Below are 22,777 nucleotides of genomic sequence, written 5' to 3'. Positions count from 1 at the left end.
AAAGCTAATGAACATGGTGTAAAAGCTACAAAACTACCATTTTGATTTAGTGGTGTCTTTAAAATTTAGTGAAGATAGCAAAAGAAACAGGATGTCTACTCTGTTAAAACTCTGTTTATAGGGCACCTGTGCATTCCAACATATCCCCGGTCCAAGTGCCGTTGACGGTACAATGACGGGTGAGCAGGCCAGTGGAGTAGAAGCCTTCTCTGCAGGCATAGGTGATAGAGCGGGAGAAAACAAGTCCATCATGGAATTGGATTATTGAATTGCGAGGAGTGCCAGGGTTGCCACATGAGACCACTGTGTATAAGACAAGAACAACAGAAAACATGGTGTGAATGATACAAGAGATACTTAATGCAGGTACAGTGCTAGGCTCAATGGAGCTGCATTATGCCCCTCCTCAGACCTGGACAGTTATTTGTTAATTTGCCATTTAATTTATAAACACATTTACTGCAGGAGATCTCATTACACACTTCTTTGTCCCAGGACAGGGCAGATGGCGCTAAATCATGGGTGTGTGCCAATAAGTGCAGACCAATAAAAAGCAGGTGGGCAGATGCTAACATCTAGAGATGCTACCAATATGGGCAAGTGTCTTGGCACTGGAGACCTACTAACATGGAAACAGAGAATTTGAGCAGTGAATTTGGGATGCAAATATCTAATGGCATACTTGTGGTTTTAATGTGAAAATACCATGTCATTCATACTGGTGGTTTTCAAGTGCTTTTTTCTTCAGGACCCAGATTTTACATGTAACTTTATTTATCATACAAAAGTAAATTCAGATGTCCTTAAATCAAACATTTCTATTTCTTTATTAATATTACTAAGATCTGCATGAGCCCATCAATGTATAATCAAGATGAAAATAAAAATTGACTTTTTGGTTTGGACCTCTCCTGAACTAAATTAATTAATGCTCTTGGCAGTCAATAATTCACCACACAAAACACATTGTGAATTTTGTATTTCTCTTTGTTGTAACTGACCACATACTTAGTCGTATTGTTATACAACAATATATCTTAAATAGTTTTGTTCAATAGTTTTTGTCACGTAATCTGTCATGCAGAGTTTGATTGGATGCACATAATTTGACATAAACAACAAAAGATACGGGGAGCTTTTTAAAAGTTGACAAGCCTATTTCAGTCATGACAGCTCTCTGAAAGATTTAGCATTTTAATGTGGGTATGATATGTTGATAGAACATTGGTCTTGGTGGACTAGATCTGCTACGCTGCTGCTGCAGCTGCAGATCAAGTACAGAGACTTTCTACTTCTAGAACAAACAATATATAAACAATATACATACAATTACGCCAAATAATTAAAATTAGGGTTATTTAACATATTGAGATATTATTATTAAGTAAATTAGCATTTAGAAAATAGTAGCATTTGGTAAGTTGTGATTTTTAATTTACATTCGACATTTATTTTCCCTGCTGTTTGCGACCCTATCAGAACAGGCCTGCGACCCACTGTTGTGTTGTAACCCAGTTGAGAGCCACAGCTTTATGCTATATCATGTTATTATAATACCCATCAAGAAAACTGATTTCCTGAAATAGGTGAATGCTGGGACATGAGAGATATGTAATGAATACATAAATGAATAATTCTTCTTGATCTCTTCCTGGAGACCAGGTGCTTTTTATAGTCCGTTTAGGATGCAAATTTATGAGAGAGAGCTTAGGATGTTATTGATTTGTTCTCTCTCAACGTCTACATTTTCTGAGAATCTACCTTTAAAGCCACCGCAGTTTGCTAAAGTGGTGTGGATAACAACAGCCCAGGGGTCAAATCAATAGAGAAACACAAACTTAGGCAGTCACGCCCCTTACAAAATGCACAGCTTCATAAATCTTTGAAGTAGGAATGGATTCCGCAGGCAGTGTGCTTTTGTGAGAGATTTGAAACTAAAACTATAGGAAATGTTTAAGGGTGATTGTTAACAAGATGTGAGATAAAACAAATGGTTGGTGTAAAAGTTGGGTAAGAGAAATGGCATGCATATCCACACAGGCAATTAACCTGGGTTTTTTGCTTCTTCGACATGCCTTTCTCTGAGTTGTCAGCTTGACTCTGAAGGCACTTTACACAAACCAACATGAGCAGAATAATAATGCAGTTATGGAGAGAAGGACAGACAGTGAGAGAGAGACCAAATGAGAACAAAGCAGTGCAGTGTCCAGGGGACAAGTGGGGCTGGCATAGTCATTTGGGCTTCACAACTGGATGTTGTGAGAGAAGAATAACAGCTGGAGCGAAAGTGTAACATGTACACCCTAGGTATACTGAGCCACTACAAAGTCACAGCAGAGACCAAGAGACATATGGAAACCAATAAAGACATAAAAAAAAACTTCTCACCAAACATTTAGATCTCTGCCTGTTTTTATCTGAGTATTTTAAGGTTAAAAACAAGGTAGCTATGTAAGTAGAATCAAACTCCAAAGCTAAAAAATCTGTGTCTAAGTCATTACCATACTGTTTTTGGTCATTAATCACCCGCATCCAAGCCATGTTCTCTACAGCTGCCCAGGTTTGATTTTTCTTACCATGGCACTCGGGCTGGATGCCCACCCAGGAGCCGTTAGCCAGGCAGGTTCGTTCAGAGGAGCCCTTCAGAATGTAGCCAGACTCACAGCTGAATCGTACAACACTCCGTACGGAGAACTCCTCTCCCAGACGGATACCGTGCACCGGAACACCAGGGTCTCCACACAGACCAGCAGAATCCCCTGAAGCAAAAACACACACAAACATATGTACACTAACAGTTTGTTCAAACAAGGCATGGTGTGATACGTTTCCAGAGCTAATTTCCTAATATGTTGCAGCATATGTTAAAATGCTTAAAGGCATTTTTGTTTTTACATTAATCTACTGTACACTCCATAGCCCTTAATGACAAAGCAAAAAACAGATTTTTGATAACTTTTCAAAAATGTTAAAAAGAAAAAACAGAAATATCAGATTGACATAAGTATTCAGACACTTTGCTATGACACTTGATATTTAGCTTAGGTGTTTCACATTCCTCTGGATCATCTTTGATACAGTATGTTCCTATACTTTGACTGGAGTCCACTTGTGTCAAAATTAATTGATTGGACAAGATTTGGAAAGGCACACACCTGTCTACAGAAGGTCTCACAGCTAAAAAATGCTAATCAGAGCAAAAACCAAGCCTGCAGAGCTCAGAGACAGGATTGTGTCGAGGCACATATCTGGGGAAGGCTAAACATTTTTTGACAGCATTGAAGGTTCCCAAGAGCACAGTGGTCTCCATAATTCTTAAATGTGAGATGTTTAGAACAACCAGGACTTTTCCTAGAGCTGGCTGCCTGGCCGAAGAGAGCAATCGGAGGAGAAAAGCCTGCGTAAGAAAGGTGACCAAGAACCCGTTGGTCACTCTGTTTGAGCTCCAGAGATCATGAGTGGAGATGGGAGAAACTTGCAGAAGGACAACCATCACTGCAACACTCCACCGATCTGGTTTTTATGACAGAGTGGCCAGATGGAAGCCTCTCCCCCGCTTGGAATTTGCAAAAAAGCACCTAGGATTCTCAGACTGTGAGAAACAAGATTCTCTGTGCTAATGAATCGATGATTGAACTGTTTGGCCTCAATTCCATGAGTCATGTCTGGAGGAAACCAGCTACTGCTCATCACCTGCACAATACCATCCCAAAGGTGAAGCAAGGTGAGGGTAGCATCATGCTGTGGGGTGTTCTTCAGCAGCAGGGACTATATATATATATAAATTCTGTATATACATACATGCCAATGGGGTTAGAACCTAATTCTAGATATATTTTCTGAAATAAGTCTTAAAATCCTATTGATTTTTGCTCCTCAAGTAAATTTAGCTTGTTGTGAGGATGATTGAATATTTATTTATTTAAATTTTTTTACAGGAAAACAAGACAAATATACTGATGAAAAAAACTATTTTTGCAGCACTACAAGTCCTTTTCTCAGGCCTGGTTAGGACAATGTGTATAATGTGAACTTGGAAGCTTTGTATTATGTGTACAGTCTGCATACAAATACTCTTCTACAAGTCCAATTTAGATCCACTGACAGCGAATAACTATAAAACTACTATTTAAACAGGCCACAGGACTTTGAAACTTGCTCTCTATTGCATTAGGTTTTATTTAAAGAGGTTAACTGAGATAAGATAATGAGTCATTTCTTTCATAATTTCATTCATATTTATTGAACAACTCTCTGTGGTAGGCCTGGCAAAGAGATGAAAAAAAAAAAAAAGAAAGAAAGTAAGCATCACAGCAGCTTGGGTTAGGTGATAATTTACTTTGGATAAGAAAGCACCGGGACCGAAAAATTCCCTTAATTTCCCTGCTCATAATGCGGACTTGAACACTGCTTGGTGTTCTTTAGTAAATCCGGATATTTTTGATCCACTGATGCATTAACAAATATTTCTGTTTCCCATATATCCCCTGGAAATGCTCAACAAACAATTGGAAAATCTAAATGAACAGTGAATATTACAGTAAAGGGTGAAGTAAATATTTAAGAATTACTACTACTTATATACATATTATATGAATATACAGTTACTCCAAAACTATTTAGACAATAAAGGCAAACATAAATTGTCTGTATTCTTAGGATTACATTAACAAAACATCAAAGTAAGTGGCACTTGCGCACAAACGATGCTAGACCTTTTCTCAGAACTAACTACACTTTTTTGACTACTTGTGTCAAGGTGATTTTTAGTGGATGAACCAGTTCTCCTCATCACATTAACTAGGGATATGTACCAGAGGTGGAAAGTAATGAATTACAAAGACTCTCGTTACAGTACTTGAGTAAATTGTTCTACTTTTTTTTAAGTATAAAAAAATAATAGTACTTTTACTTGAGTTCATTAAAAATGAAGTATTCAACTTCACAACAGTTATATCTCACCACAATTGCAAAGTACAAAAAAATGAAATAATATTTTTGAATTTTTGGGAAGAAGAAATCTTCAAGTTATAGGTGCTAAATCTGTTTATAAACTAAAACTGTGTACAGCACAATGGAAGCCTGTGGGGCACAGCATCATGAGCATAGCAGCTTGCATAAACTGTTGCCAATGTCCTCTCTTCTCTAGCTTCTCCAAGACTTTCTGCCCTGTCACTATACAACAACTGTAATACTGTGATTTTCTGCATATTTAATTTTATTCTGGAAAGGAGCCATTCATTCAGGTACGAGGGAACCGTCTGAACACGTTTAACCACTGATCAAACTTCACTTGGTAGGCAATGTTTTAACTGTGTCAAACATTAACACAATGTATTTTTACATAGATGTGGGGATATCTTGTTTACTTGCTACTATATGTGTAAAATAAACTTTAAAAAAATCCTTGGAAAGATACAGTGCCAATAGCGTTGGAGATAATGGGGAAAATGCAGTCGAAATTGACAAAAATATCCCAGAAATGTCAAAATATGGGGCAAAAAAAGACCAAGCAACGAGTTCCGTGTTTTATTAATAATAACTGATATAGTAACAACTACATACATTGCGATCTTATTTTGACTTTTCAATGAACATAATTTTTTTTCCGCTGTCCGGTTCCTTGCACCATTGCACACACAGACGAGTCCACTTCAATCAATCCAAATCAGTTCGGTATTGTACTCCTGCGTTAAATTCCGTAACTATTCACCTCTCTTGTTCATAATAAACTGTCCTAGCAGGCAACACTTGCTCATGGTGCTGTACTGTATTTCCCTGCCCTGTTCTGCTGTTTATCTGTCTGAAAAGTCTGTCTGAAAGAGTCCAAAAGGGAGGTATGAGAAATCACAAAACATAATATAACCAAATGCTACTATTTACTAAATGCTAATTTACTTAATAATAATATCTCAATATGTTAAATAACCCTAATGTTAATTATCACTTTATTATTACAACTGTAATACAGTAATACATATACAGAAAAAACACTTTTAATGTTTGAATCGATCATATCTCTCATATCTCTCACTAAACACTGCGTGAAATGTTTATTTTTTACCCTATTTTATTCAGTTGGCATGTAGTTGATAACAACTACATGGCATTTTTTGTTTAGGCCGAAAAAGAAAAAAGGCCTAAAATATGAGCCGATATATATGCCAGTGATCAGGTTTCACTCTCGATCAATCAAATCATAATCACGATGCTGCCAAGCAAAGGCCGATGTCAGTGGTGTGGAAACCTGCCACTTAATTGTTTTAATATTTAATATTTATTTAATATTGTTATAATATATTTTCTGTCCAATTTTTGTGTTACTTTCAATAAAAGTATAATCATTTTATTGATTTGTATTTTATCAATTCAGATTAATTAAATTCATGAAATTAATTAAAAAGTATAATATTAATACAATTTAATACAATTAATACAATACAAAACTTTTTTATAATAGGTATTTTTTAAAAAAGTCATTTTCGGTTTTTGGCCAAGTGTATCCTGAATTTTCGGTTTCGGCCTGGAATTTTCATTTCGGTGCATCACTAGTTTGCTTAATAATCTCATTCCATATCTGGATAATTGCTGCAATATCATAGAGGATAAATGTCCTCCTCTATTGCATTATATTAGTTTTGTTCAGTATGTTAACTTAAAAGACAAAATACTTGGACATATGTGAATTAGAATAGACATGTAATAGGAATGTGTTTCAGTACAATGCACATTACGTAGTTTAGAGACATTTAGAATGTTACAAATGGCTATTTCTATTTAAATAAAAAAATAAGTCCTCTTGCAGCAGTGCAGGTCTTTGTGAAGAAAAGATCTGTGAAGAGTCAGTTTCTCAGACTAGAGACTGTGATTTACTTGTCTTTTTGTTGTGCATCTGGAGGCTACTTCCCTCTCTATCCTGGTGATTCTTTTTCAAAACAGCAATGCATGGAATAGCCTTCATATCTCTAAAACAACAGCTTTTAGGAGAAAATAGAATTTCAGGAGAAATGTGTTTCTTTTTGCCTGTTTTTAAAACCAAACTTTGACTTGCAAGTGAAAAGCAACTTGTAAAAACTCAATACCTCACTAAATGGGGAAAAACTCACTATATTGTGATTTCCGCATAGTAGCGCAACCATTTCAGCAAACTACTTATTTACTCTTATTTGAGTCATAATATTTCTCAGTACTTCGACATGTTCAAGTGAATTATTTCTTCAGTAGCAGTGTTTTTACTTATATATATATATATATGTGTGTGTGTGTGTGTGTGTGTATTATGAATAGTGACATAATAGTGACTAGTGACATAGCCATGGATGAAGCTCTTATGGCACATCTGAGGGTTGCAAGGGACTGATGTGTTTATAGTGGAGCAGGGCAGCTCATTACCTGGGAGGCATGTGGGAGTCAATGTCAACAAGCCAAATATGAGAAGATTAAAGATTTATGGAGGGACAAACTTCTCGCTTTTCAGGAGCTGGCTCGATGCCAATATTGTATTACCGCCCACTGATCTGGGCTGTAATCCCAAAGCCATTGATTCATCATCTTGCACACTTACAAGACTTCAGAGATGTTAAAGCAAAACAAAAAAATGGAGCCCCTGCCTCACTGGTGGTGTATAATAAATGTGCGTGTGATAATATATGCATGATGGTTAGGTAAGAGGCTTGCAGTACCGGAGCAGTGTGGTAGGGAGCCGCTCCATTGGCCATCCAGCTGGCACATGCGGGTGGTATTGCCCACAATGGTTCGCTGGCCAATGCAGCTAAAGCGTATAACGGAGCCCACTGTGCGTCTGTCCCCAGAGATCTGTGCATATGGAGGCATGCTGGGACGATCGCAGAGGACCACTGCAGCAGAGAGAAAAACAGAGGAATTTTAAAACTTTAAGAAGCAAGCTTCATTTTGAGACAAACCTTACAATGCACTTTGTCAGATCAAAGTCCTTAACGGTGAAGTGTTTAATTTTGTAATGTTTTAATTCGTAGGTTGCTCCCCCTGAAAGGTTTAAACACAAGCTCTGAAGCGCTATTAAAATATTGCCATGTTTGTTGATGCAACATCTGCTCAAACAATGGTGTGAGTTTGGGGCATGACTATCCTTTTATCTGACCAATGACAGACTAGACTAATGGAAAACCTGCTTGAAATTCAGTATTTGTGCAACTCCGTTAATTGATGCTAGTGGTGGAGAAATTACACACATCGCTTTTAAAGATTGTAAACAAATCATCCGTTTATTCCTCTAGTATGCTTTATAAGATGTGTGCCAATTAAAAACAAAGGAGTTAAGGGATTAGTTACATAATAAATTGTAAGGTTAAGCTGACTTACAGAGGCACTTGGGTAGGGAGCGGTCCCACGTGCCGTCTCCCTGACAGCTCAGAGTGCTGGTGCCCAGAAGGTAGTATCCAGGGTTACAGGTGTAAGAGACTGTGGTCTGGAAACTGTAACGATGAGGCCCGCTGGGCAGGACCTGTCTGACACCATTCTCAACATGTCCTGGATCAGTGCAGTTCACAACTAAGATGCAGACAGAGAGAGAGAGAGACGAGAGAGAGAGAGAGAGAGAGAGAGAGAGAGAGAGAGAGAGACAGAGCAGCTTATACAAAATATTTTTAGCAAAACAACTGTTTTGACAAAAACTTGACTGATAGATGTAAAGAAAATAGTCTGTTTTGTCAGTTTTGAATGAGCATCCAATCTCCACTCTCTCAACTAAGTATACAAAGGAAGTCACCAGTTAAACACTTTGTTAGCTTATTTACACACACATTTTGTGTGGTTTTAGCCTGATTCACTAATGGAATTGTGCCAATCATGTAACATTGTTAAAACTATTTACACTTAGTATAATATGATGGAACTGTTCAGCATTACTCTACCACTGTAATCCAGGCACCTGAATCGGCTTTTTAAAATGCAGAAAGTGCACTTGATTACATGCATGGGTGCCTGCAGGATTTAATCTGAGGGTATGCAGAGAAATCTGCCTAGAGGTCTGCACGCACCTTAAAATGAAACTCAAACCCGACCTGAACCATACTGTCAGATTTTAAGCCCGAACCCGGCCCGAACCTGAAATTGCTTACTATTTCATTTCATTTTCTAGCAAGTACTGTTGCAATAGGCTGTATTTTACGTAAGCATAAATGCAACATTCGTAACAGTACTGAAACAGTAAACATACACAGTTTTAACAAGGCACAGCAGCCCCTTTGTACACTAGAGCAGAAGGAGAATAAAAACGTTATTGCGTTAACGTTTATGCTCTAAAACTTAATCTGGTGCAGAACAATCAAGAATTGAAACAATGCAACAGTCCCCTCTATGATATTTAAGCTTTGTGACAACTGCACTAATTGCATTTCATTCCAAAGAATGAAATGGAGCGAAAGTGTCTGAACATGCGTTTTTGAAAATCTGAAGTTCTTTTTAACTTGACATGCTGTTTAAACAGTGCCGGTGTTGTGTTGAACTCTGTTTCCCCATCAGGATCCGTTTCCCCCAGCAGATCTGTATGGGAACAGTATATGATTGTAAAATGTGTTACGGGGCAGTGGTGGCTCAGTGGTTGATGCTCAGGGTTACTGACCAGAAGGTCAGGGGTTCAAGCCCCAGCACCACCAAGATGCCACTGTTGGGCCCTTGAGCAAGGCACTTAACTCCAGGTTGTTTCGGGGGGATTGTCCATGTAATAAGTGCACTGTAAGTCGCTATGGATTAAAGCGTCTGCCAAATGCATAAATGTAAATGTCAAATTCTCCTGTGTCAGAATGCGTTCCCCATGCACAAACCTAAGCCTAACCCTACCATACCCTAGCTACCCTAACCCTAACCTACACTAGATGCTGAAGAAAAAGCCGGGCGCGGTGCAAATATCAAAGACATTCCTCTAGCAAGTGTTTAAACAATGGCAAAACAGAACAGACGTGAGCAAAAACACATATGGTGTTTTTACATATTTTATAAGTCATCAATTCTGGTGACTTTGAGATAAGCATTTATAAATTTTTTCATGTAACTATTGGCTAATTCACTGAAAATTACAATATTACTGAGTGTAAATATTTCTCAGCTCAGTCGGAGTGCACGCACAGTGCTTACGGCTGTATAGCTGCAGGCGCCACTGATTACACCTGAGTCTGAATATGAGTATGGTTATAACACGTATATGGTCTTACCATTTTTTGATGAATAACTAATGCCATAATCAAAACGAAATTAAACATCTCTTTTAATAAAATCCAGTTTACCACCTGCTTTCCATGGGCGGTAAAAGGCAAATAGCACTTTGTGAGTTTTGTGAATAAGGCAAATGCCAAAAGAGCGGTATCTATAAATGGCCTAATTTACATAGAAAAGGGGGGTGTTTGTGCTAAAAAGTATTACAATGGCTTGACATAAATTTGGCATAGAACTATATCAGCACATTTAGCATCTGATTAAAGTGGATTACAGAAGGCTAGTGAATAAGAAACAAATATTTATTTATTTTTTGTGCTGAAATACTGTGCACAATTGTTTAGTGAATTAGCCCCAAATACTTGAAAGCTCCTCAAAAAGCACTGAAAAATATGCATATTTACAAAGGGCTTCTGGCAAACTTCTGCAAATATTTGAAAACCAATAAACACAAACAGTTGCTTCATTAACGGCTGTTGAACGGAATGACTGAGGGAATGGATTGGGCTCAGAGAGAGGAGCGATGGAGAGAGATTAGGTGGTGTGTTAGCTATGAGCCAGATGGGTAGAGGCAGCGTAAGAGAGGAAATGAGGAGAAAAAAATCTGAATGGAGAACCTAGGGCAGAAAGCAACAGTAATTTGTATTTGTTCACAAGCCGGAAGAAAGGCAAAACAAAGTAAATAACAGTGCAATATAAAATTGTGGCAACGAAAGCAAGACGGCAAGCAATTAAATTCAAAAATTTGATTTGGGGTTCTTCAAAGGTGATTTATTTTTCTTTTATTTAAATGGAATGATGCACAGATAATGACCCTTCCAGAAATAGTACAACTGTCACTGTGACAAACGACAGGTGTTCTGTAAACAGAATGACAGACTTGGAGGTAAAACAACAAACACAATGTACTTACTACAAACAACAACAACAAAGTCCAAGTCAACAGTACAGTAGAGAGTGATGGCATGGTATTAATAAAAAGCAGTGTGATGCACCAGACAGTCTGAACAGAATAAGAGTGCAAGTGGAAACAAAAAAGAGGTCCCTGCTGGAGTCATGAAACAAACCGCTACCAAAACAGCTCTCACTGCGCGGATTACAGATAAACGGTGCGATCAAACACCAAGTCTAGCTGCACAGTCACAATCTAGCGTGCAACAACCCCCAAAAATTTGTTTGGATTATAGGGATGTGTGTATTCTGATACACTAAAAGTAATAGAACAGAAGATAAACGAACATATTCTGTGTAAACCGACAGCATTTAGACTATGTTCAGACTGTCAGTTCACTCAGTCTGAACAGCTGCATTTTTGTGCAAATCCATTTGGAATAATCATATTTAATCACATGTAATATGATTTTTACAAATCTGTTTCAAGCTGGGTGTCCGTATATTGTCCAAATCCACAAGAACTAGTGAGAACGATGGGAAGACTATGAGCAAGCTTAAATCTTACTGACTGCACCTTTAATTCTGGCAGTAGTTCCAAAAGAGCAAACAAAGAGCCTTTTCACCTTTAAATACTCTAAATAATTAAAGCTTATTTCGTGGAACACACTTCCACTGACATCATTTGTGTAATTATGGGGAAACAATGAAGCTAAATGAAGTGGTCAAGCTTTCTTATGTTCTGAAGACCAGCAACGTTCCCTTAAAATATCTCCGTTAGGGACTTCTTGTCTACAGAATTACGATTACCAGGGTAGTAATGCGTGCATGCATTTAATAGCTCTTCGCAGAGCCAGCCAAAACAATTTTCAATTATGTCACCTTTTATAATGTACAATATTATTTTGATATTCAGCTAAAATGTTAATTGTTAAGTTTACAAATAAAGAAGAGAAAAGAAAAGAATGGCTTGGACATAATTCGATATTAAAATCGAGGCTCCTGCTGGGCAGTGGCAATTTTTGTGTAGAAGTGGTTCAATTATCTGTAGATTATGTGTCTAAACCACTCAAGCCAACTTTGTTTAGGGGGCCATTTTGAAGAGAGAAGTGACTCACTCAAAAACAAATTTGTGCTGATTAGCAAGGCAATGCAGATACCTACTTAATTATTAATGCCGCTTAGAGCTTCAGCATTTCTTACCAGCTCCTTTTGTGCCATTAGGCAAACTTCCTCCCACGCTCTGTGCTAATGATGGGCCGTGATGGAGAGGAGAATGTAAATTATATCATTAGACAACTTCAACTTCCTCAGACAGAGTAATCACACAATTATAATGCAAAGAAAAGGAATGACTGAGGTGAAGGAAAATGCAACTTTAAAGATCATAATTTACTGTAGGTGATAAACTGGGTCAAACTGGGACAATGGAGGGGTACTCTTTCCGTGCATTTATCTCAGGGTAATTATGTCCATTTTTTGCATCTGTATGACTCAGATAAAGACACCAATTATGTATCTCCAAATACACACAAAAAATATTAAAAAATAATTTGTAGTACTAATTTTACAAGGGACAGTAACAATCTGTTTCGTAGCAAAACAAAAAATCTTAATCTGCTTTTACAAACAAAAATTCTGATGCCACATGTGGTCAGACTCTCTGACATGTGATGCGCAGTACAAGCCAGCTCATGCTGCAAGAATTTAACTCCACGTGGAACAGTTTTGGAGTCTATAACAGTAAGACTAAGGGACCTTTCACACAGAACATCCAGCCTATTTTGCAGGTGCTGGTCATATAATTAGAATATCATCAAAAAGTTGATTTATTTCAGTAATTCCATTCAAAAAGTGAAACCTGGATAATGTATACATTCATTCCACACAGACTGATATATTTCAAGTGTTCATTCCTATTAACTTTGATGATTATAACTGACAACTAATGAAAAACCCCAAAATCAGTATCTCAGAAAATGTGAATATTTTGAAAAGGTTCAATATTGAAGACACCGGGTGCCACACTCTAATCAGCTAATTAACTCAAAACACCTGCAAAGGCCTTTAAATGGTCTCTCAGTCTTCTTTAGGCTACACAATCATGGGGAAGACTGCTGACTTGACAGCTGTCCAAAAGACGACCATTGACACCTTGCACAAGGAGGGCAAGACACAAAAGGTCATTGCTAAAGAGGCTGGCTGTTCACAGAGCTCTGTTTCCAAGCACATTAATAGAGAGGCGAAGGGAAGGAAAAGACGTGGTAGAAAAAAGTGTACAAGCAATAGGAATAACCGCACCCTGGAGAGGATTGTGAAACAAAACTCATTCAAAAATGTGGGGGAGATTCACAAAGAGTGGACTGCAGCTGGAGTCAGTGCTTCAAGAACCACCACGCACAGACGTATGCAAGACATGGGTTTCAGCTGTCACATTCCTTGTGTCAAGCCACTCTTGAACAAGACACAGCGTCAGAACACAAAAAGGACTGGACTGCGGCTGAGTGGTCCAAAGTTATGTTCTCTGATAAAAGTAAATTTTGCATTTCCTTTGGAAATAAAGGTCCCAGAGTCTGGAGGAAGAGAGGAGAGGCACAGAGTCCACGTTGCTTTAAGTCCAGTGTAAAGTTTCCACAGTCTGTGTTGGTTTGGGGTGCCATGTCATCTGCTGGTGTTGGTCCACTGTGATTTCTGAGGTCCAAGGTCAACGCAGCCGTCTACCAGGAAGTTTTAGAGCACTTCATGCTTCCTGCTGCTGACCAACTTTATGGAGATGCAGATTTCATTTTCCAACAGGACAAAGCTACCAGTACCTGGTTTAAGGACCATGGTGTCCCTGTTCTTAATTGGCCAGCAAACTCGCCTGACCTTAACCCTATAGAAAATCTATGGGGTAATGTGAAGAGAAAGATGCGATACACCAGACCCAACAATGCAGAAGAGCTGAAGGCCACTATCAGAGCAACCTGGGCTCTCATAACACCCGAGCAGTGCCACAGACTGATCGACTCCATGCCACGCCGCATTTCTGCAGTAATTCAGGCGAAAGGAGCCCCAACTAAGTATTGAGTGCTGAACATGCTCATACTTTTCATGTTCATACTTTTCAGTTGGCCAACATGTCTAAAAATCCTTTTTTTGTATTGGTCTTAATTAATATTCTAATTTTCGGAGATACTGAATTTGGGATTTTCATTAGTTGTCAGTTTTAATCATCACAATTAAATGAAATAAACATTTGAAATATATCAGTCTGTGTGTAATGAATGAATATAAAATCTAAGTTTCACTTTTTTAATGGAATTAATGAAATAAATCAACTTTTTGATGATATTCTAATTATATGACCAGCACCTGTATATCTACATGGGCTAGACGGACATATTTGATCAATGAGCCATTTCTCACTGCTTTTTCAGCATTTTCTTCAGGAGCACCACATTTTTAAGATGTCATTTAAACTTTTAAAAATGTGTCTCGAGGCAGTTGCATTCTGTTCCAGTTGTTGCGTAGGGTCTATCTCTTATTGTGACGCATAAACACATTTGATGTGAACGCCTCCTTAGGATTTATTATTTATATGTAAACAATTCCTTAGTGTGCTTACCCTACTTTTGTTCTCAAAATCAGTCTTTCAATGAAAACCCTTAATTATTGTTATTTAAAGTCCATTTATTTTTTTTTTTACTTTGGTTATTTTATTCTTTGCAAAGAACTCTATATTAGAACATTTGCTCTTGTTCTGCACTATGCTGTTATAGAGCTGAGTTGAATAGAGCAGTTAAGTTGTTCTAAAGTGGCACAAAGTGCTATTCACACAAAACCCATACACAATTTTAATAGCTGCTGATGAAGCTGCAGGACTTACTTTTGCACCTGGGTACAGTGTTGCTCCACTGGCCATTTGGCTGGCAGTGAGACTTGATCGCTCCCTGCAGAACATAACCAGGGTTGCAGGAAAAACGCACAATGTCGTTCAGGTTAAACTGCGTTCCCTGAGTCACACCATTACCAGGGGTGCCTGGATGTCCACAGGTGATAGCTAAATAACACAAGGGCCAAATATTAATCCTATATAAACATGTATTTACTCTTTACAGTCACAAAACTTGACAAAGGGGTATAAAAATATATATTGGCTATTTAACTGTCACTTACAGACACAGACAGGAGTCTTTCCAGACCAGCGGTGGTCCTGCTCACAGATGCGGACTGACACACCAATAAGTCGGAATCCAGGATTACATTGGTAAACAACACTACCTCTGTAGTTGTAGTTTTCTCCAATTATCTGACCATTCACAATAGGCTCAGGTGTGCCACAGTGTCCAGCTAATGAAGGAAAACATTGGACATGGACATAATCATACTGAGCACATAGAGTTGCAAGATGTAATATTTTCTCCAGTTTGGAATAGAAAATACCAACCAAGACACTGGACCTCAGCTCCACTCCACAGGCCGTTGGACATGCACTCTCTCACTCTGGAGCCCACCAGAGTATACCCAGTGTTACAGGAAAAAATTGCTGTAGCTCCATATACAGTCAATGTTCCTATCTTATTCCCATTCGGAGGAGTGCCAAGGTCCCCACATGATATAACTGGGTAAACACAAATGAATAATAATATATATTTTGGGAAAAAAAACACACACAAAATGAGATTTTGAAAATATATATATATATATATATATATATATATATATATATATATATAAAAATATCATTTTGTGTGTGTTTTTTTAAATATGCAGAAAATAATAAATTAGATATCAGCATTTCTTTTTAATTATCATTATTTTTATATAATTTATTTAATTTGCTTACCTATAACATAATTGGCATGCAAAATTACTCAATAAAGTTAAGTTATTTTAAATGAAAAGGAACATTGATACATATATGTTCATTAGGTATATGAACTTCCAAAAGTGGAGATTAATTTGTATTTAGGGTCTATGCATATAACAGAAAGAAAAAAAAAAGAAAACAAAATACCTCATAATAATCTTGAAACATGCTGTATTTTTGACCTATATATTTTAAAGACTGATATACTCACTTTCACAGTACGTTCTGGGTTGAGGGTAATCCCATGTGCCGTTAGCCTGGCAACGGATGACCCTTTGCCCCTTGTAGAAATATCCAGGGTCACAGGTCAGCATCATCATGGCCTCATATTTATTCTGCATGCCGTAGATAAGTCTCCATCTCCCATGATCCACTGCAGAGTGGCCGATGTCAGGGCAGGTAACAGCTGAGTGTGAGACAGGGGATCTATGTTAGTCATATCAAAAGTTTTCTTAGATTTATATACTGTTCTAATTCAAAGATAAGACATCACACTTTTTCTTTTTATCGAAAACAGTAAATAAGACTTAAAACTGGCTCATTAACTCACGGACACAGCGAGGGCGGGTCTCGATCGTGCTCCATCTCCCTGACTCTTGGCAAACCGTTGACACTGGTTGAGTGTTAGCCAGTCGGAAACCAGGGTTGCAAGAGAACGTGACCCTATAGCCAACAGTTAAGTGCTCCCCGACGATAGTGCCATTCACCGGAGCAATGGGCATCCCACAGGACACAACTGAGAGAAAGAAAGACAGGGAGGCTTGCTCAAGTATGTTTTCACAAAACCCCAAGGAAACTGGATATTTATTTTCGCCATTACACTTCAAAGAACAGTCAGGGTAAATACACTAAGTGAACACAACAAAAGCAGCATGCTGCTAGAGAACAGGGCTCAATTCAAGATGGAGATTACATCTGGGCATGGAAACACAGAGCATGCCTGGTGCTTCCTGCACCATTTAGAGCTGCTGGTGTGAGCCACATCATGAGAATCCTAAACTCACCAGCGAGACAATACAAAAGTACTACAACTATGGCTACTCTGCTAGGACACCTTGTAACTGACATCATATATCCACTAAAAATGGCCTTGGGACCAACTGATTAGAAGTAATTGCAAAAACAATATAATAAAAATAAATGTCTTCTGACATGACTGGTTTTCAGATTGTTTGATTATCACTTAAAGGCGTAGTTAACTCAATGAAAATTCTGTCATCATTTAGTCACCCTCATACATCCCAGATGTGTATGACTTTCTTTCTTCTGCAAAACACAAACAGAGACTTTTTTAAATAAAGTTTCAGGTCTGTTGGTCCTCACAATGCAAAAGAATGGTTTCCAGAATGGTGAAAGCCCAAAAGGCAGTATAAAAGAAGTCCATAAGATTCCAGTGGTTAATCAGAAGATATGAATTTAACCACTGGAGTCATATGGATTACTTCCATTCCTCCTTTATGTCATTTTTGGACCATCTGAGTTCTGGTCACCATTCCGAGGAGCAACATAGCTGAGATATTCTTCTGACATTCTTCATTTTTGTGTTCTGCAGAAAGTCAAACACATTTGTGATGGCATGAGAGAATTTTCATTTTTTGGGTGAAATATCCATTTAATGGAGAGCACCAACAAAATGATGACATGCATTAATAAAGTTTGAGTTGTCATAGTTCTGCCTCCTTTAATTGCACTTATCCAAAGTGGCTTGTGGTTCACCTAAAGGGACATTACAGGGACATCCCCCTGGATCAACCTGGGATTATAAAAAGCCGTGCTTAAGGCCACAATGTTGACAACATCAAAACTACCCATACAGTTCTCTATAGTCTCTAGAGCATTTTTAGTGTTCTACTAGAGCAGAGGGATTGCTCAGAGGCTCTTGGCCTGAGGCACCATGTACATTCCCTGTCAAACTGAAATCCACCTCTCTCATACTTGAGGCCTTCGTTAGTCAGGTAGAGATGATAAAACAGTTCTTGTGAGACTGCAAAAAGGTGCACTCTGTGGAGGCCCCTCCTTTAGGTAACTGCATCTTTCTGTGGAGACTCTTCCCCCTGGACAGCACATTAGCAATAATCTCGCAGCTATGGCTCCTGGCCAACCCATTTATTGTGATGAGCAATTTGACAGATGCAGCCAAGCCCTAAACATTGATGGAATACAGAATTAGCTTCAGTGGTGCTGGTCTATCGCAGACAAAGTTCTGAGATGATTGAAGAGGAGCGGGGAGTCACAGAGGAAGGAGGGGCGGTTAATAGCCTCCAGACTTTATGCAAGGTGTCTTTAACAACATTTTCAGACTCACCTTGGCAAAGCGGCACTGGAGCATTCCATTGGTAGATGCCCTGTGGGGTTCGAGTACAGGTGGCAGTGCTCTGGCCAATCAGGTTGAAGCCTCGGTCGCAGTTGAAGCGCAAGGTGCTTCCCAGCTTTGTGCCTGTCTGGCTGTGTACAGAGCCATTCACGGGAGGGTATGGGGTGCTGCAGTATGCCGCTGTAGAACAATCATTTAAAAACACACATAGAAGTCAAAAACACATCTGTCTATGCTCTATGGAAATCTGCTGCTCCATCTTTTATTGCTTTCCAATTCCTCATTCTGTTTACTGGATACAGTGAACATTAATGTAGCCAGGAGCAGATGACTGATTAAAAAGATGTGTACAATATTGAATTGGGTACTCAAATAAGGCTATAATGATGGATGCATAATGACAAACAATCTATCCTTTTGTGTACACTTGTCAAATATTTGTCTGCCTAAATGGTAATTCAGAATAGAGCAAAGAGTAATTATACAAAGTTATGCTGGTTGGCACATCCAATCCAGGCCACAATATCCCCTATGGCACAAGAGGAGTATGCATGCAGATCTTAGAAAGGATGTTCATGTTGTAGATCAAACAAGAGAACGAAAGTGACTGAAATGATATGGGAAACCAGAGGAGGAAATGGGGCAGGAATGCAATTTGTCACATTATTAAGCAACATGACCAGATTATAGGATATTCTATTTCATGTGTTAAATTTATTATATAATCCTTTAAAAATATTACAGATAATGATGTTTGGCTTGTGGTCCATAATAAAAGGTCTTAAGCAAGGTACATCCTGGACTATTTAATTAATGGAGGTTAATTAATATAAGATAGAAATCGTAGAAATAAAGGTGGAGTTAGGGTGAATTGTCGAAACAGTGAGCAGACACTTACATAGTTGTGTTGAGCTTGACGGGACTAGATTAACAACATTTATATTTTCTGCATTTTATTTAAGAACAACTTTTAAAAATGCCATTTTTAGTCACTATATCCAGCACTGTATTCAGCACGGAGTCTTGGAAACATGCTGCTCATGCCGGGAGATGCTGAAAAAACAGTGAGGTGCAACACAACAGGTAAAGACATCCATCTGACTTATACTGTATGTACATAGAAAAACAATAAAACAAGAACCTGTCCTGTGTGAACAGACCTTGAAGACTTTAAGTCCCTTAAACTAGACTTTAGCGTTTTTTAATCCATTTATATTAGATTTGAGACAATCTATAATCTTAAAAAAATTAAATAAAATGACAAGACTAACTTTTAGTAGATATTAAAATGAACAATCAGACCTAAAAACAGGATCCTGAATGGGGTGAATGGATATAAGATAACATGTCCAAAGAAATCTTAGCTCCTTTATTTTAAGTTTTTTTCATATTTCTAATAACCTTTTTGCCTGCAGTTATTAAATGATCCTGTGATGTTACAAATGGGTTTTTAAAAGTAAATAATAATAATAAAACATGTACTGTAGTCTGTCAATGATCAAAAAGACATAAAAGCTTCATGTGTATGATTATAAAATAATGATCAAAAATGCTGTTTAAAAGAGTTTTAGATGGAGTTTAGCATGTCACACCTCTAAACATACTGTATCAACCATTCAAAATATTTCAAAATTTTTGTCCAATAAAATTCTTTCTTGAATGAGAATGCCCCTTTCTTCTCACCTGACAACAAATAGAAATAGCAAGTTGCAAATCATAGTTCTTGGCTGTGATGTAAACTAAAGCCTACAGGCTTTTAAAGCATAACAAGGGAGGAGCCCTTTGATATTTCTGCCAAAAGTTCCTGTTTCAATAGGAAATAGGTTAAGACAGGAAAGAAAACTGAGCTCATCAAGGCATTTCATGGGGACTTCAAGGCTCCAAACAGAAATTGGTGAAATATAACCCACTATAGGATTAAGACTGAAAAAAAACAAAAACGTTAAAAGTCAAGAAATGACAAACCAAGCACAAATCTTTTTCACGATCACACTATTGAGGCCAAAAATTTTCCCAGCCTCTCATTCATTAGAACGGACAGTGGAGATTATAGATAATAGACACATTTGAAAATTTAACCATCATATTGTAAAACTTTAAATCAATCTCCACTGATTGTTTAAATGGTTTAGAGTTGAGCAGGCAGTTTTTGTAGTATGTCATAACTCATGTAATGAAGCAGCTTATGCCCTCTAAACAGCTAAAAAGACTGCTATTGATTGTTGGCCTTAGAGGTCTGGCCATAAGAGAAGGCTTAGCTAAAATGTTACCATCTCCCTTGACTACTTTGTGAAACATACATTAACCAGTCATTCTGTTGTTCCCTCCCTGGAAAAATAAAAACATGCCACAATTGTGTACCTCTTTCCACCCAATCAGTTCATTTGTTGCTAGTAATCTTTAACCTGCCACTTTTTTGCTTCCTCTCTCTCTTTCCCTCAGTTACACAGAAACACAATATAATGGATCAGAATGCAGAAGTCTCAGGGCACATCAGTGGAACTGACTTTTCTAAAAGGTGGCACTCAATGGTGCAAAAAATAAATAAATAAATATAAATGGCAATGCAACAGCCAACAATGTCCAACTGGTGGAAGTATACTTTTACCAGAAATTAAAACAAATAGTGTAGACGGAATGCAAGAACGTCTCTTGTGTGAATGACCCTTAAAGGGTTAGTTCACCCAAAAATGAAAATTATTTCATTATTTTCTCACCATCATGTAATTTCAAACTGTTCCAATATAACTTACATTCTTCTGTGGAACACAAAAGGAAATGTTAGCCATATCTGACAGCTTCAGTCACCATTCACTTTCATTGTATTGTAAAAAAACGTATCCCTTTTAAGACTTTAGTTATTCACAGAAAGTGTAAGATGTTAATGGTAGAGATAAAGGGTAGAACTGTAGGGCAAAGACAAAGCAACAACAACAAAAAAAAAAACATAATGCAGTAATGCAATACAATGGAAACAACAAACTGCAAGTTTTACAAGACAAAAATATTTTTAACAATCACATCAAGGAGGCAGACTTTTTAATTGTTTTCCCCAGCATCTCATCTATTAGCACAACAGTGGAAATGATAGATAATGGACAGATTTGGACAGTTTTTGCTTTTAATAATGTCAAAAAATGACAACAAATTTGCATGCCATCATTGCATCCATCTTTCTCCAAGCAGTGAATTTATTTCTATCAGAAATACTCGAGAATATGAACTAAAAGATTATTGATAATTTGGCGTCACGACCAGTCTACGGTTCAGCACTCCGAAGCTGCATGAAAATGAACCATCAGATCCTGCCGGAGGCGATGAAAGAAAGGGGAGCGGAACTTATACCCGCCCAGGGTGGGACCTAAACTGGCGGTGATGGGGTGGGATGTGGTGTGAAAACATGGAAGTATGCGAACAATGAGAGGCACCTGGCAGGCTTATAAAGTGGAAGCTTTATTATTATTGGATGTGATGCCTGATGCTGCGATGGACTGGCGACCTGTCCAGGGTGTCCCCCGCCTTTCGCCCAATGTTAGCTGGGATAGGCTCCAGCCCCCCACGACCCTGTACACAGGATAAGCGGTTGACGATGGATGGATGGATGGATGGATGGTGATGCCTGATGAATGAATTCCAAGATATTCCTGATAGAACTACACTAACGCTTATATTTCTATCAGAAAGAATCAAGATTATTGGAATAATGTGAACGAAAAGATACTTATATAATTTGGCGTAAGCCCCATACTACAGTTCAGGGCTTTGATGCTTCTTAAACCATCAGATCCTGCCAGTGGCGATGATGGCAGGGGAGCACAGCTTACCCCAAAATAAATTAGGACCTAATGTAAATTAGAAATGTAAATTAATGATGCAAACATCAGCCAAGGCTGGGTGACATGCTACTATTGTGCCATACCCTACAGAAGGGTAGTCTAGCTTATGAGAATTGCAGAGCCCCTGTGAATGGGTGAGCCTTGTTTGTACAATATCTTTGCAGAAGGGTAAACTATGCTTGTGAATGAGACATTGCTTAGATTGGCCCATGCAAAAGGCAGGCATGGTTGTGCAATGCACAACTTTTTTTTTCTTTTCTGTTTGAGCTCTACGATAAGAGGGACGTCATCCATGAAATACCCCAGCAAAAGGACAAATTACGTTTGCGTTTGAGCCCTACTATAAGGGGGAAGTTGTTTGTGCAGTACCCCTGCTGGAGGACAAAAGACGTTTTGCGTATGAGCCCCAGATAAGGCGACCACGAGCCCATGTAGAAAACACATATGTTGATGAAATAATGTAGAGAGCATGAGTGGGGATCTTATGTTTTGACCAGAAGATGCAGAAATGAACTGTATACAGAAATTTGAGTAATGAAGCTTGTAATTCAAACGTTAGTGAAAAAAATCTCCATAGTGTAGAGAGACCCCTTTGTTTAGAAGTCTTTGTGGTCCTATACAATAAAATTATATATAGTTTCAGTGACCCATGGTATTACATATCTCTCCACTGTAATGATGACATTAGACTCT

The 22,777-nt window shown here is 38.1% G+C and overlaps 1 protein-coding gene across 1 annotated transcript in view; it reads right to left on the bottom strand.

Moving 5' to 3' along the window:
* The window catches only part of LOC127650708 (CUB and sushi domain-containing protein 2-like), a 467,844-nt gene that overhangs the window by 19,816 nt on the left and 425,251 nt on the right, over positions 1–22,777 (bottom strand). The window contains exons 51-60 of the mRNA XM_052136305.1: positions 18,240–18,428; positions 16,485–16,670; positions 16,146–16,340; positions 15,512–15,685; positions 15,241–15,414; positions 14,951–15,124; positions 8,341–8,529; positions 7,683–7,856; positions 2,577–2,759; positions 127–303 (exon numbers count right to left, since the gene is read on the bottom strand). Of these exons, the coding sequence (XP_051992265.1) occupies positions 127–303; positions 2,577–2,759; positions 7,683–7,856; positions 8,341–8,529; positions 14,951–15,124; positions 15,241–15,414; positions 15,512–15,685; positions 16,146–16,340; positions 16,485–16,670; positions 18,240–18,428 (1,815 nt within the window). The remainder of the gene's footprint in view (positions 1–126; positions 304–2,576; positions 2,760–7,682; positions 7,857–8,340; positions 8,530–14,950; positions 15,125–15,240; positions 15,415–15,511; positions 15,686–16,145; positions 16,341–16,484; positions 16,671–18,239; positions 18,429–22,777) is intronic.

The sequence above is a fragment of the Xyrauchen texanus genome, chromosome 10 (genome assembly GCF_025860055.1).
Source record: "Xyrauchen texanus isolate HMW12.3.18 chromosome 10, RBS_HiC_50CHRs, whole genome shotgun sequence".
Classification (NCBI taxonomy): Eukaryota; Metazoa; Chordata; class Actinopteri; order Cypriniformes; family Catostomidae; genus Xyrauchen; species Xyrauchen texanus.
The sequence above is the reverse complement of the archived record's forward strand: the minus strand, read 5'-3'. Positions and strand labels throughout refer to the sequence as shown.